This window comes from Glycine max, chromosome 6, assembly GCF_000004515.6.
Source record: "Glycine max cultivar Williams 82 chromosome 6, Glycine_max_v4.0, whole genome shotgun sequence".
In the NCBI taxonomy this organism is placed as follows: Eukaryota; Viridiplantae; Streptophyta; class Magnoliopsida; order Fabales; family Fabaceae; genus Glycine; species Glycine max.
Window position 1 is genome coordinate 741,965 of NC_038242.2, and position 13,415 is coordinate 755,379.

At 30.0% G+C, this 13,415-nt stretch overlaps 1 protein-coding gene and 1 pseudogene across 1 annotated transcript; one reads left to right on the top strand and one right to left on the bottom strand.

Annotated features, from left to right (window-relative positions):
* Positions 1–6,839: 6,839 nt before the first annotated feature.
* On the top strand, positions 6,840–9,607 carry LOC100817206 (26S proteasome regulatory subunit 10B homolog A). The gene is made up of 11 exons (XM_041016052.1): positions 6,840–6,930; positions 7,015–7,128; positions 7,755–7,894; positions 7,995–8,037; positions 8,284–8,408; positions 8,479–8,565; positions 8,661–8,747; positions 8,837–8,974; positions 9,089–9,280; positions 9,371–9,469; positions 9,560–9,607. The coding sequence occupies exons 1-11, from the start codon at positions 6,840–6,842 to the stop codon at positions 9,605–9,607; spliced, it is 1,164 nt and encodes a 387-aa protein (XP_040871986.1).
* A 492-nt stretch (positions 9,608–10,099) lies between these two features.
* On the bottom strand, positions 10,100–13,306 carry LOC100792739 (bifunctional phosphatase IMPL2, chloroplastic-like; annotated as a pseudogene).
* Between the last annotated feature and the right edge of the window lie 109 nt (positions 13,307–13,415).

The following is a 13,415-nucleotide window of genomic DNA, read 5'->3' on the forward strand; positions in this document are numbered from 1 at the left end:
ATATATTACAAGTCCATGACAATCATTGAATTGGGATAAAAAATTGTATAGCAATTTTGCTTTAACATTAAAATTGGCTTATTCAGCAAAAAAAAAAAGGCTTATTCAGCAAAAAAAAAAAAAATTGGCTTAAATATATACACATGGGCATAGGAGGATGGGATCGATGTGGGAAATAAGTAGAGTGATCATATGGAATTTCAGCTAGAAAATTAATGTCCTACACGTTGACGTATGGGGTAGTTAATTGAGTGCAACTTGGTGCCCTTCGGCATGGATAAGGAGCAAGGTTGAGCAATTCCTTCCTGTGAGAACGTTTCTTCGTTTTCTTTGCATCAGCATGTTCTGGTTTCTTCAGATCCTCCACGCAATGTACATCTTCCATGCAAACAAATGATCTTGATTTTCCCGAGTAATACATTGACAATCCTGATCTCCTGGGCAAATAGAGTCACAAACTAAACTCTAACAAGGATAATTTAAAATTTAAAATTTAAAATTAATTAAAATAAATTAATAGTTCAAAAGTTTTTTTTCAAAAAAAAATTTGCCATCAGGCATATATGCCATGTAATTGAAAATTGTTGATTTTTGTAATAATTATTTTAAAAATCATATCTAAAGTGATTTTTAATTGACTGTCAGTGTGAAATCTTTTGTACTAAGACTGCATTAAAATTAAACTAAAAAATATATAAACAAATGAAAAGAAACATGGACTTTTTTTTTGGTAGCTGAATGCTCTTACTTTGGTGGAAAGCTGGTTCCAAGTGAACCCATGTTGAGTATCAAACTGTCAATTTCTTGCTCCATATTGCCGAGAGGGAAAGAAAGATTACCCAACGCTGAATTGTGATTGTGAGAAAAATGATGTGAGAAGTTCATTCGTCAAGAATAGGATTTGGTTTCGGGTTCAATAAATATGGGTAGGTTTTGAATAAATCTTCACCCATTATGTTTGGCCTGGTGTATATAGATGACACATGACAGGGTTATGACCACATCCTTGTCTACACTTCCTCTTGATCATTCAAGATGCTACTATTTTTTGGATGAATGCATGTAAGTAAAGCTCTACCCTTCTTTCTCTTTTCTCCTTTTAGCATGTTACTAGACCACCATTCACATGTGCAAATAAAAATATAGACCAATAAAGTATGGGAAAGAAGAGGAGGGTAATACAACCATCCATTTCAGAGAGGAAAGAGAGAAAGATTTGGACAATGGTCAATTGGTCATGTCACTCATGTAGTGTTTAATTTCAAAGGCATTATATATTTAATGGAAAAAAAATGCTTAGTTGCACAAATCTAAACGCATGAAAATTAAAACATCAAAGTTACATTGATTTAAGTGGAATTGAGTTTAGATATATCTCTTAACTAAAGTCTTATGGATATAAATAAGCATACAAATATTTTTAAATTTTGATATTTTGTTTTTCACTTTTTAAAAAAATCTGTAATTTAATTTTTCTTTTTTAATTTCAGACTTGATTATGTATTTTTTAATTTTTTTTAATAAATTAAGTTTGTTAACAAGTAAATAATTAAAAAAAACACATGAATAATAAATAAATATACATGTGTCCGTCAACGTTTACAGAGTATATAAATTAACATTTAAAATTGATCATAACAATCAAAATTACATTTTTTTTAAATAGAGACAAAATGTAATTAAAAAATGAAGGACTAAAATTATAAATTTTTTAAAAGTAAACGATTAAATATCTTTATTAAAAAATAAAAGAACTAAAACTATAAATTTTTAAAAAATATGAGGACAAAAATTATATTTTAGCCTAATAAAAAAATATAAAAGAGATGAAAGTATTTAATTATTATTTTTAATACCCTTCCTAATTTTTCGTCAAGAAAGAAACCGTTACTTCATGAATCTATTCGTATAGTTTTTACTCATCAAGGTTCATACTAGCAATGTATTTGTTTAGTGCCTTGCCTTATAGTTATTAGGTTAAGGTAAAATTTGGACACTCACAAAAATGAACAGCTTTAAATTATGGATAAAGATTTTCATAAACCCTAATTCGGTGTTACAATCAGAGGGATTACGGGTAAAATACTAAACGAGTAATTTACTTCAATAGTCCAATCTTTAGTATAAAAAAAAAATAGCAGTCAACCTAAGCGATCATGTATCGTGGATAGATATTCTAACTAATAGGAAATGATATTAAATAAACAAAGATTATTACAACTTAATTTTGAGATTTTGCATACAGTCTCTTCTTCCATCTCTCTTACCCCTCACCATCTCTCCGGGCTTTCGGTAACAAAAATATCAGAAAAGTTGTAGTTTCATATTCGTCCCTCTCATTTAAATTTTTTAAATATAGATTTTTAAAATAGTATAAATAACTATATTAATTAGAATGCCAATAATCCCACCTATTAAAAAAATTGATATCTTGTCAGTATCAACTATTTAGAAATCACTTTAAATATATTTTTTTAAAAATACTATTATAAAAATTAGCAATATTATTATATATTATAATTTATAATTAAACAGTAATATAGAAATTCTTTAACTCAAAATGCATTCTAATTATTTTTTTATAAAAAAGTATTAGTATAAAAAATCAGTAATGGTCCACCTTAAAATGGGAGAGAGGAAACCTGTAATTAGATTGGATTATTTCTCATGTAACAGAAAAAGATTGATTATTTTTATTGACTTTAATTTGTTTCCATAAAAAATACCCTAAATTATATTTTTAATTTGGAACTCCTATAATATTTTTTTGTAATTTAGTTTTTTTATTAATTGTGCAAACGTCTTCCAATTATTAAAATTAAATAGTTAAGTCCATTGTTAGTTTACGTGACATTATTGGTTTTGACATGGTAAGAAGATTTATAATCGAAAAAAATGATAAAAGGGGTAAAGGTGGGATTAATTAAAACCGATGATCCTTTCATTCTCCATTTTGCGAATTTAATTTCTATTTAATATTCAATCTTTATTATTTATTTTAAAAATTTAAAAACAATATAAATACTATAATATTAAAATAAATAATACTGTATAAATATTGTGGTAGAAAAAGAATAGAAAGGTGAGAAGAAAATGGGATAAAAAAATATGAAAGAAAGAAGTGATTGTATGTTTATATATTAGGCTTAGATATATTTTTCTTTTTCACTGTAAATTATTAAATAGTATAAGGTGTAAATGTATAATTTGACAAAATAATTTATTGTCTTTTTATATCTATCTTAAAATGGAATTTAATAACTTTTAAAATATTAATAATTAAAAATAATCTTATACCATAATTTAAATTATTTATTATAAATCTAAATTATAATTGACATATAAAAATATTTATTTACTATAAGTATATTCATAATATAATTTATATATTTAAAAATATTTATTAATAAATTTTATTTATACAAAAATAAATATTTATCCTAAATAATAAAAATAGTAAAAAAATAGTTAAGTGTAATTTATCATTGTAAAAATAATGTTAAATAGTTAAATTGGTCTCTGAATATGTGAGACATTGAAAAGTTAATCCCTCAAAAATGAAAATTTTAGATTTAGTCATTGAATATATAAAAAATTATAATAAATTAGTCTTGTAAATAAATTTATAATAAATTAATTCTTAAACTTTTTAATTTAATATCAAATTTTTCTTTAAAAATATAAATTAATCCTTAAACATCATAACTTAATAAAAAAATAATTTTACAAATTTAATGACAAAATTAAATTGTTGTATTATTTGCATATTGAAAACATTAAATTTGTATTTTTTTTATTTTTTAAGAATCAATTTATTATCATATTACACTTTGGAAGACAAATTTTGTTATTTATCCTAAAAACAATTACTAGAAGAAATGAGATTTCTCAAAAGAGTATATATATATATATATATATATAATAGTATATTGATTACTTGAACGTAACTTTCTTGGTGAGGGTATGGCGGCAAGCGAAGTTGTTTAAACATGGTTCCAAATTTATTTGACGAAGATGAAATTAAGAACGACGAGCATTAGCATATCAGAGAGAGTTAGTTAGTTAGTTACGTTGCTCGTTGATGCTGTAGCTGTAACTGTGAGATAATGTCGAGCGAGACACGACGTCGTTCTGCGGTGGTGGCCGTGTATCAAAGAAAGCGTTCCCGTTATCTAACAGGCTGTGCCTTACTCCGAAAAGGTCCCCAACCCGCATTTCTTTTTCTTTCTCTTTTGCATTCAAGTTTTACGTGTTTTCTTTGCTTTTTAATAACTCAAGTTCTTTTTTATTCTTTTCAAGTTTTCTGCATTTGATCCGGCAAATTAAGAAACACGGATATTAGTAAATTGATTTAGCATTATTATGTTGTACTCAGGCAGAATGTATTTGTGGGCTGTAAAGAAGAAATTGACGAAAACTGAGGATGATCTCAAATAGTCTTTGCGAAATCGTTGCTGAAGTTCAAGGGTCTTACAAAGATAGCTGTAAGCATAACTAACTTGTTTTCTACCCTTCAAGAGATAAACACTCTGTGCAAGAATAACTTATTTATTGCATTAACTTGTTTGCTCATTTGGTTGGACTGAGACTATGCTCGTTTTAATAAGTGGAAATGCTAATGTGTGGCGTGAGCAAGTTCTGGTTTCACTTAAATGCACTTTCGCTTTTCTTACTATCATCATGAATTTCATTTTCATTTTCAAATTTGGTCTCACTATTTTAATTGTGCAATTAAAATAGCGGGATTAAATCTATAAAAAAAAAAAAGAAAGGAAAAGAATTGGGAGATTAAATTCAACAAATGACAATAATAAAAAAAAAACTAAGAATACAATGAAGTCTTTTAATTTGATTTTCGGTTAATCAAACACACATAACGTTAATTGTTGTTGCATTTCTGTATTCTTTATATAAATTGTGTTTCATTTGTTAGTCCTCTTGTTAGCTAAGTTGAGAGATTGGTTAGAGACGATCGATTAAGTTTTAATGTGTGAGACCTAAAATAAATATTAAAAGAATTTTTGTTACTTTAAATTAAAGACCTAAAATTGCTACTTGGATGTCATAGTAAATTGGACAAGGAGAAGCTAACTGCAGGGACAAGAGTTGCGCTGCATAATTACGCGGATTCTTCCGCACCAAGTATATTCGGTTGATTAATTAAGTTCTTAATTCTTAAATTTTTGTTCTAATAGTTAAAGTTCTTAAACTTTTAAAAATTTTAATTTTTAATTCCTAAATAAAAATTTAAATTTATTATTTTTTGGATTAAAATGTAATTTTTTAAAAGTTTAAAAATTAAAAATCATAATGAAAAAAATTAAGAGATATTGATCAATCAAACAAAAATTTAGGTATTATAAACTAAATTTTAAAAAAAAATTAAGAACTAAAAACTTAATTAACTTTTTTTTTATCATTTATTTATTGTGCTAAATTGACTGATTACTATTCTACGTTAAAATCAAATTGTTGTTGGAAAGTGGCAACCCAAAGGACTTAATTCTGGAGCATGACCCTTTTCATTGTTTTGCAATCTTAAAACGTTCGTTTCATTTTATTTTCCTTTTTAAATTTGAAAACGAAGGAATAACTTCACTGTCCATTCCTTTCCTCATTGCATGTTTGTCGTCGACTAATTATCCTTCCCTGGTGTCCGCTCAGTTTGTCACGTTATAATTTTATATATTGTCTAGCTCAAATTCTATTCAGTGATAAAAGAAAAATACGGTATGGCTTTAGGTGGAAGTAATGTTTATAAGATTTCGTTTGGAATTTTCAGTAAGGATTAAAGTTAAATTGAAGGAGGTGTTATTTAATACACATACACACACATTGTTTCAGTTAATAAGATTATTTTAACGATGATATTTCATAATATTTTACGATGAAAAAAAGTATGAATGTAAAAAAATTATAAATATAACCCCTCTTTTAATTATATAATTAATATATGAAAAAAAATATTGATCTAATTTAATATAAAAATCGTAAGATAGATGTAAAAAAAAAACAAATATATAACTACATGAAATGGAAAAGGAATATAAAAATGTCTTATTTGAAGAAGAAAAAAAGGACTTTTTTAATAAGGAAATAAATGGCTAAAAAATACATAAATAAAAGAAAATAGGGTAATTTCTTCCATTTGCATTTTCTCAAGAATTAGGCGAAGCATTTTCACTCCATTTTATTTCCTGATCATATATCATGACTCTCTTAACCATGCATCAATAATAATATGTGATCATATTCATTCACTTAATTTATTTATTATACTTTCTAGTAGACGCGGGATGTGCAAAATTCATATGTAGGTTTATTTTTTAATTTTCCTTCATACACTATTGACAACTATCGAAAAATTTATCCTCCAATCATCACAAATTACATTTTTATCTCTATTTCTAGATTAAATTTTAATAATTTATTTAAATAAATTATTAATAATTAAAAATAATTTTATATCACAATTTAAATTATTCATCATAAATTCAAACTATGATTTATATATATTTAAAGTATTAATTATTATATAATGTTTATTTATCATGATTTTAATCATATTAAAATAAACATTCGAGTATAATGAAATTACTGACATAGTAATTGCTATCATTATAAAAACAATTAGTACAAGAAATCAGATTTCTCAACAATAAAAATAAAATATAATAGTATATTTATTACTTGAACGTAACTTTCTTGCTTAGGCTGAGGCGGCAAGCGAAGTTGTTTCAATATGGTTCATCCAAATTTATTTGGCGAAGATGAATATAAGAACGACTATTTAGTAGTTCGTTGATGCTGTAACTGTGACACAGTGAGAGTGTGAGATAATGGACGAAATTTTACGACGTCTTTCTGCGGTGGCCGAGTATCGAAGAAAGTTTTACCTTTGTCAAATAATCCATTACAGAATCCGAGCAGGTTCTTTTTTTGTTTCTTCTTTGAAACTTTTTTCACTTCTTTTTGATATATTCTTTTCAAAGTTTTCTTTCTGCATTTGATCAGCCAAAAGGGTTTTGCGGGATGCAAAGAAGGAATATGCGACAACTCAGTCCCTGAGGAGGGGTGGCCAACTCGTTACTCTTGTTGAAGGGCCTTATAATGATCACAATCAACGCTGTAAGAATAAACTTTCTTTTCTAAGTTTCTTGAATCAACACTGTTGTGTGCAAGAATAACTCATTTCATGGTTTAACTTGTTTTCGCTTGAGGCTATCATTGTTTCAATAAATGGAAATGTTAACTGGTTGACATGGAAAAGTTTTTATCTCACTTAATTGCATTCGTTGTGCTTTTATTGTTGCCACTTTTTTTTTCCCGGCCCGCAAATTTGATCCTCATTATTTTAATTATATAACTTTTATTTATTCAATAATTTAACTTCTAATATTTAAAAGAAATGTTGATGATGTAGAAGAGTGTTCCTTGGATGTCAAATGTTATCAAATCAACATTTCGGATAAATATTGCACGTCGAATAAATAAAAATTGTACAATTAAAATGGTAAAGAACAAATTCATGATAAAAAAAAAATAGAAGATTAAATTTGAAAATTAACAACAATATAGAGATCAAAAGTGCATTAGAATTTTCAGTTACTGAAAACAGGCATAATCTTAATTTTTGCTTTGTTGAATTCTTTTTATAAAATGTTTCATTTGTTAGTCCTCTTGTTAGCCATAAAGTTGTGTGATTTGGTTTGAGATAATCAATCAAGCATTGTATGTGATTTGAATCCTTTCAGTTATAGTAAAATCAAGCAGTGGAGCAGATAGACATATAGTTGGCATTCATAGTAAGGTGGAGAAGGAGAAGCTAGTTCCAGGCACAAGAGTTAGCCTGGATAGGACTACCATGACCATTATGAGAATTCTTCCGCCCCAAGTATATACATCCATTATCTATCTATTGTGTTTGCATGGCTGATTACTATTCTACATTAATTGTTGACATGCATGCTACTATTTTATTCATCATTTCACAGGTTGACCCTTTTGTGTATAACATGATTCATGAAGACCCTATAAATGCTAATTACTCTGCACTTAGAGAGCTTACAGAACAGATTCGAGAACACGGGGAATCGATTGAACTGCCTCCTGAGCTTAATCTCAAGGTTATGTGTGTATATATCCATCATTTATTGTCTTGGGCTGATTACTATTCTACAGTACAATATTGTTGACATGCTAGTTTTATATTCATCATTTGGCAGGTTAACTATATTGTGAATAATATAATTGAACTTGAACTTGACGGAGGGGACACGGGACATGTTAAGTACGCTGCAGTTGGAGGGCTTTCAGATCAGATTCGACAACTCAGGGAATCGATTGAGCTGCCTTTAACGAATCCTGAGCTTTTTCTCAGGGTTGGAATTGGAATGAAACTCCCCAAGGTATGGTATGAAACATTTTGTATGAATGACTTAAGATTTATGTTTGATAAAGGAAAATGTTCTCAAACAGGGTGTTCTTCTTTATGGACCTCCTGGAACTGGCAAGACATTATTAGCAAAAGCAATTTCCTGCAACGTAGATGCTAAATTCTTGAAGGTTCAACTCTTGTCTTTGTGCTGTGTGAACAAAGTGCTTGATGGGTGTTATAATAAATAAATAAATAAATAAAATATTTTTTTTTTTCTTTTCAGGTTGTATCTAGTACTATAATTCATAAATCTATTGGTGAAAGTGCAAGATTAATTAGGGAAATGTTTAAATATGCCCGCAATCATCAGGTATTGAGAACTTGCATTGCATCAAAACAGGATTTTTTTTTCATGCCCTTGTAGAATTGATTTTTACTATTTCCATCCTTTTTGTTTAGCCTTGCATCATATTCATGGATGAGATTGATGCCATTGCTGGACGACGTTCCAGTAACCGCAAAGGTTCTGATCGTGAAATTCAAAGAACCCTCAAGGAGCTGCTTAACCAGCTGGATGGATTAAATCATCTTGAAAAGGTGATTTCCTCTTCTGTGTTCCATGTTCACAATCCTAAGGAGATTCGCACTTGGTTAGAAAAATGACTACATACATATATATCTTCTTTCTAAATTTGGATGTGTTATAACCAGGTCAAAATAATTATGGCTACAAATAGGCTTGATGTTCTTGACCCGGCTCTTCTTCGTCATGGTCGAATTGATCGGAAAATTGAAATTACATTACCAAATAGGAAGTCAAGGATGGAAATCTTCAAAATCCATGCAGAAGGAGTTACAAAACGTGGTGAAATTGACTATGAAGCAGTTGTGAAGCTTGCTGAGGTAGATTAAGGATACTTAAGAGTTATATGCATGCTGAAAATATTTCTCAATCTTTTCCTAATGGTTTATTCTATTGTATTGACTTTTCAGGGGTTCAATGGTGCTGATCTTCGTAATGTTTGTACTGAAGCTGGTCTGTTTGCTATTCGTGCAGAACGTGATTATGTTATTCATGGAGATTTCATCAAGGTAATGTACTTCCAAGTTGATAACGGAATTTAATGATGGAATTCTTTCTGTATTAAATTCTTAATTGTCTTTGTCTTTCTGATCCTTCAGGGTGTGCGCAAACTGAATGAAGCAAAGAAACTGGAATCAAGCCCCTGACCGATACTTAGTCATTCTTTGCAATCTTGTACAGTTTTCATTAACTTTGCAGTTTACTCTGCATTAATCATAGGTTCCGATATCACATTCATCATTTTCTTTTCCTTTCTAAGTTTGAAGTCAAAAGAAGGACTTCGCCGTTCATTGGCTTGTTTGTATAAAAAAACAAAAGTTGTACCGCAAGTTCAAATCCTCATTGTATGTTTTTCGTCGACTACTAGTATATCCTTCACTGTCTGGTGTTCTGCTCAGTTTGTCAAATTTTATCCAGACGAAAAAAAACAATTAAAAATAAAATGCGTCTATCTTTAGGTGGAAAATAATGTTTATATCGTTTGAATTTTTTAAGAATTGAAGTTACTTTGATAATAACTCAACATTTACAGAAAAATTTACAAATTGTATTAATTCGAGGTACCGTACTTTGCCTACTAATTTTATACTTTTCTAATAATAATAATTTGTCCATAACTCAAGCATAAAACTAGATTATTTTGGCCGTTAGCGTTTGCTTTATATTAATTTCATCAATCTATTTTAAAACAGGACTTGGGAAGAATCATTAACTTACAGAAAATTATTACAATACCATGGAATTCTAACTTACAGAAAATTTTATTTTGGAACTTGCTATAAGGTGTTGATGCTATAAGGTGTTGAAGAGCTCGTGACCATCCAATCCAGAAAGAGGTTAACTTCTGCAGGTGTACTTATTCAAGATTCTGAGTGCACGGTTTTCAACTTAAATGCCGAATATACATGTCCTCTGGAACATCTGAACCAAGACTATTTGCACCTAAGGTTAATTCAAGCTATCACTTCCACTGCAATGAATCTAGAGCTTGTTGATGAATCTGTTTGTCACCGGCGGCCACAACATTAAAACCTGCTGCCACATGCACATAAGACAAGGCTTCAAAGGAGCGATACTCGATAAGTGACAAAAACTTGCATGACTTTTAGAGTTTCATTCATTCAAGGTGGCAAGAAGACCAAGAAAAGCAACTAGGAATGAAATTGAAACTAGAGCAAAGGCGCCATACATGTTGGGATTGAAAGTGGAGAAACCTCCCAAAACAGTTTATCTCCTTTCCAATCAGTTATGACACCTCCAGCGCCTTCAATAACAGGTATCAGTGCAAGAAAATCGTATGGCTGAAATACAAAATTTAACAAATATTGTTTTAATCATCTTGGGTTACGTTTTGCTCTACATTGGTCAAAAGTTTCTAAAGTTAAACATGCAACCAAAGGCGAGAGTGCAGCATACCTTCAGACCAGACTCAACAACAAGATCCACAAAACCAGAAGACAAAAGAGCATATGCATAGCAGTCACAACCATATAAGGGAATTTTAACCTGTAAAGGTGCAAAAAGGAATAACAGAATGACAACAATAAATATAGATAAATATATTTTGGGAAACAGAAAAGTTTCATTTTGGCAATACTGAAGCATAGAGACATGACTAAGCAGAAGACAAAGTGCAGTGTGATATTTTGGATTCATATTCTCTGTGACACTTGATTATTTCAGAAGGATTGACTTTGAAATGGTCAAAAAGGTGTTGTAAATAATATTTATAGATTTTAGAATCAAATTGACCAAGAAAGGTGAATTCAGAAATACAATAAGATTTTTTACAACACAAATGGGTTCATGTGAACCAACCATGTGTTTTTGAAATTGTGATAAATACTTTAGTAGAAGCTAAACAGTATTAAAATTGGGAAATAGCATGCCTCAAACTAAATATTCTGACGGTATATTTGATCATTTTATCATATTATGTGGAGACCTTGCTTCTAACACGGATGAATGCCTTTTCTGCATCTCCACTGAACAGATGTGGGCTTGTGGTATACCTATATAGGGAAAAATAACATAAGACTTGATACCAGTTAGACTTGTAAACCTATGCTAGCCATGTCAAAAGCTGCAGATGCCAGATAATAAAAATAAATTCAACTACTCTTTTTCCAGAACAACCCTCTTTTCCCTCTTCCACTGAAGAAACAATCCATAATAAAATTTGCTAAGGAAAAAGAAGAAATGTATACAAGTATGCTTGAGAAAGGTCCGCACAAGTGCGTGTAGATATTTCTTGTCCGTTCAGTGTAGTTCTCTTTCCAGTTATCCCGATCCACCTTTCTCGTAACACAGGTTGATCAATTATGCCAAGAATCTATTGAAAAGGAAACGAAACTCAACAACATAAAGTTTACGACTTAACTGAAAATGATGACAAGATCAATTTCAATTTGTAGTTTATCTTAACATCCTCTCTTTGTCTACAGTGTAACTATGTTGGTAAAAATACCAAGTATTACTTACAAATGGGTAAGTGTATCAGTTAATAGAAAGAATGCAATTAATCGATGTTGACATTTTCAATTGTTTTCTTTACATTTGTTTTCATATTGTAAGGTATAAAGAAAAAAGACTCGGACTAGTTTAAAATATTAAAGAAATCAAGATGATTGAATATCTCAATTTTCTTCATTCTTTAGCAAGAAAGTTGCAATAATTAGTGACGCAGTTCAAGGAAAATTAAGTGTGACCGGTTCTAACTCTATATAAGCATTCAAGTGATAAGAGATACTTACTGGGGTGCCATTTTGTAGAAGAGCAACGAGACTACCAAATACGGGTTTTCCTAAAATGGATACAAAACAAGCAGAGTCAAAGCGAAATTTGGGAACTCTGGCTCAACAATGAAAGAAAATTACCAGTAATAAAGCTCTTTGTCCCGTCTATGGGATCTAATACCCAAACATAATCAGTATTCTTTTCTTTACACCTCCAACCATTTTCCTCTCCATAACTGCAATTTAGTGGAAATCCAAGGTTGAGCTTCAGTCTACAGAATCAACCATCCTGTTGCAAATTTTATGGAGTATTCCATGGGTTATGCTGCTGATCACCCATGTACATAAGCACTAGGGAAACAGCAGCATTATACACTTCTCTCTTGTTTAGTTGTAAATTAAACAACATAAATTTCATTACAAATTTATCAATCTAAAGGCTAGAATTCTGGAGCATTGATAAAGTCAAGTTTTCTAATAGTAAATCCCTTATTTCATTAGGTTGAAGGGGCATAACAGGGAAGGATGCCTGACTTGTTATAAAATGGAAACTAGTATAAGCTTCTGATTCCATGTCAGCAAATGCGGCAAAATGAGTGTGTAAATCTTTCGTGCTAGTAGGCAGTAGCTACCACTTCATTTGAATATTTCACTAACTGTATTATAACGAATTGAACTTTTTTTTTAAAAAAAAAAAAATCTCGAATTACTCGGCAACAAGAAGAAGGTGATGGGATTAAATAATAATTACATAGCATGAGAAGGGAAACTGTCTAGTATGATTGAAACCATAGCCTCCTCAGCCGATTGATCAGCAATGGTTACTGGACCTGCAATGCAACATTGAGTAAAAGCACAGACAGAAATAAAAAGCATTAGACAAAATGAAAAGGGATAAAAATGAAGTTACTGAGATCATGTTTGTGAATAACGTCGAAGTTTTTCCTGAAGTATTTGCGAATAATTTCTCCGGCAGCATCGGCAACTTTGTTACCGACCTCGGCGAAGTGATTGAGTTCAAGAGGCGAGCTGTGAGGTGCCATGGCTCTCAGACGAAAGGCACTATTATTGGGTATTGGGGACTGAGAGAAAATGGCACTGTGAGAACATTGCAATTGCCACAACCCAAAATTAATCCCAATCTCAGTATTTTGAAAAAGATAAAGAAATTGCGTTATGTAGACTGTATAGGGCGGAGATGAATGAAAAGTTTAAAAAA

Excerpts from the sequence above, each read along its gene's own strand:
- LOC100817206 (XM_041016052.1), top strand. The coding sequence starts at position 6,840 with ATGGACGAAATTTTACGACGTCTTTCTGCGGTGGCCGAGTATCGAAGA. Across the intron at positions 7,895-7,994 it reads TGAGAATTCTTCCGCCCCAA|GTTGACCCTTTTGTGTATAA; the intron begins GTATATACATCC and ends ATCATTTCACAG. Across the intron at positions 8,038-8,283 it reads GATTCATGAAGACCCTATAA|ATGTTAAGTACGCTGCAGTT; the intron begins ATGCTAATTACT and ends GGGACACGGGAC.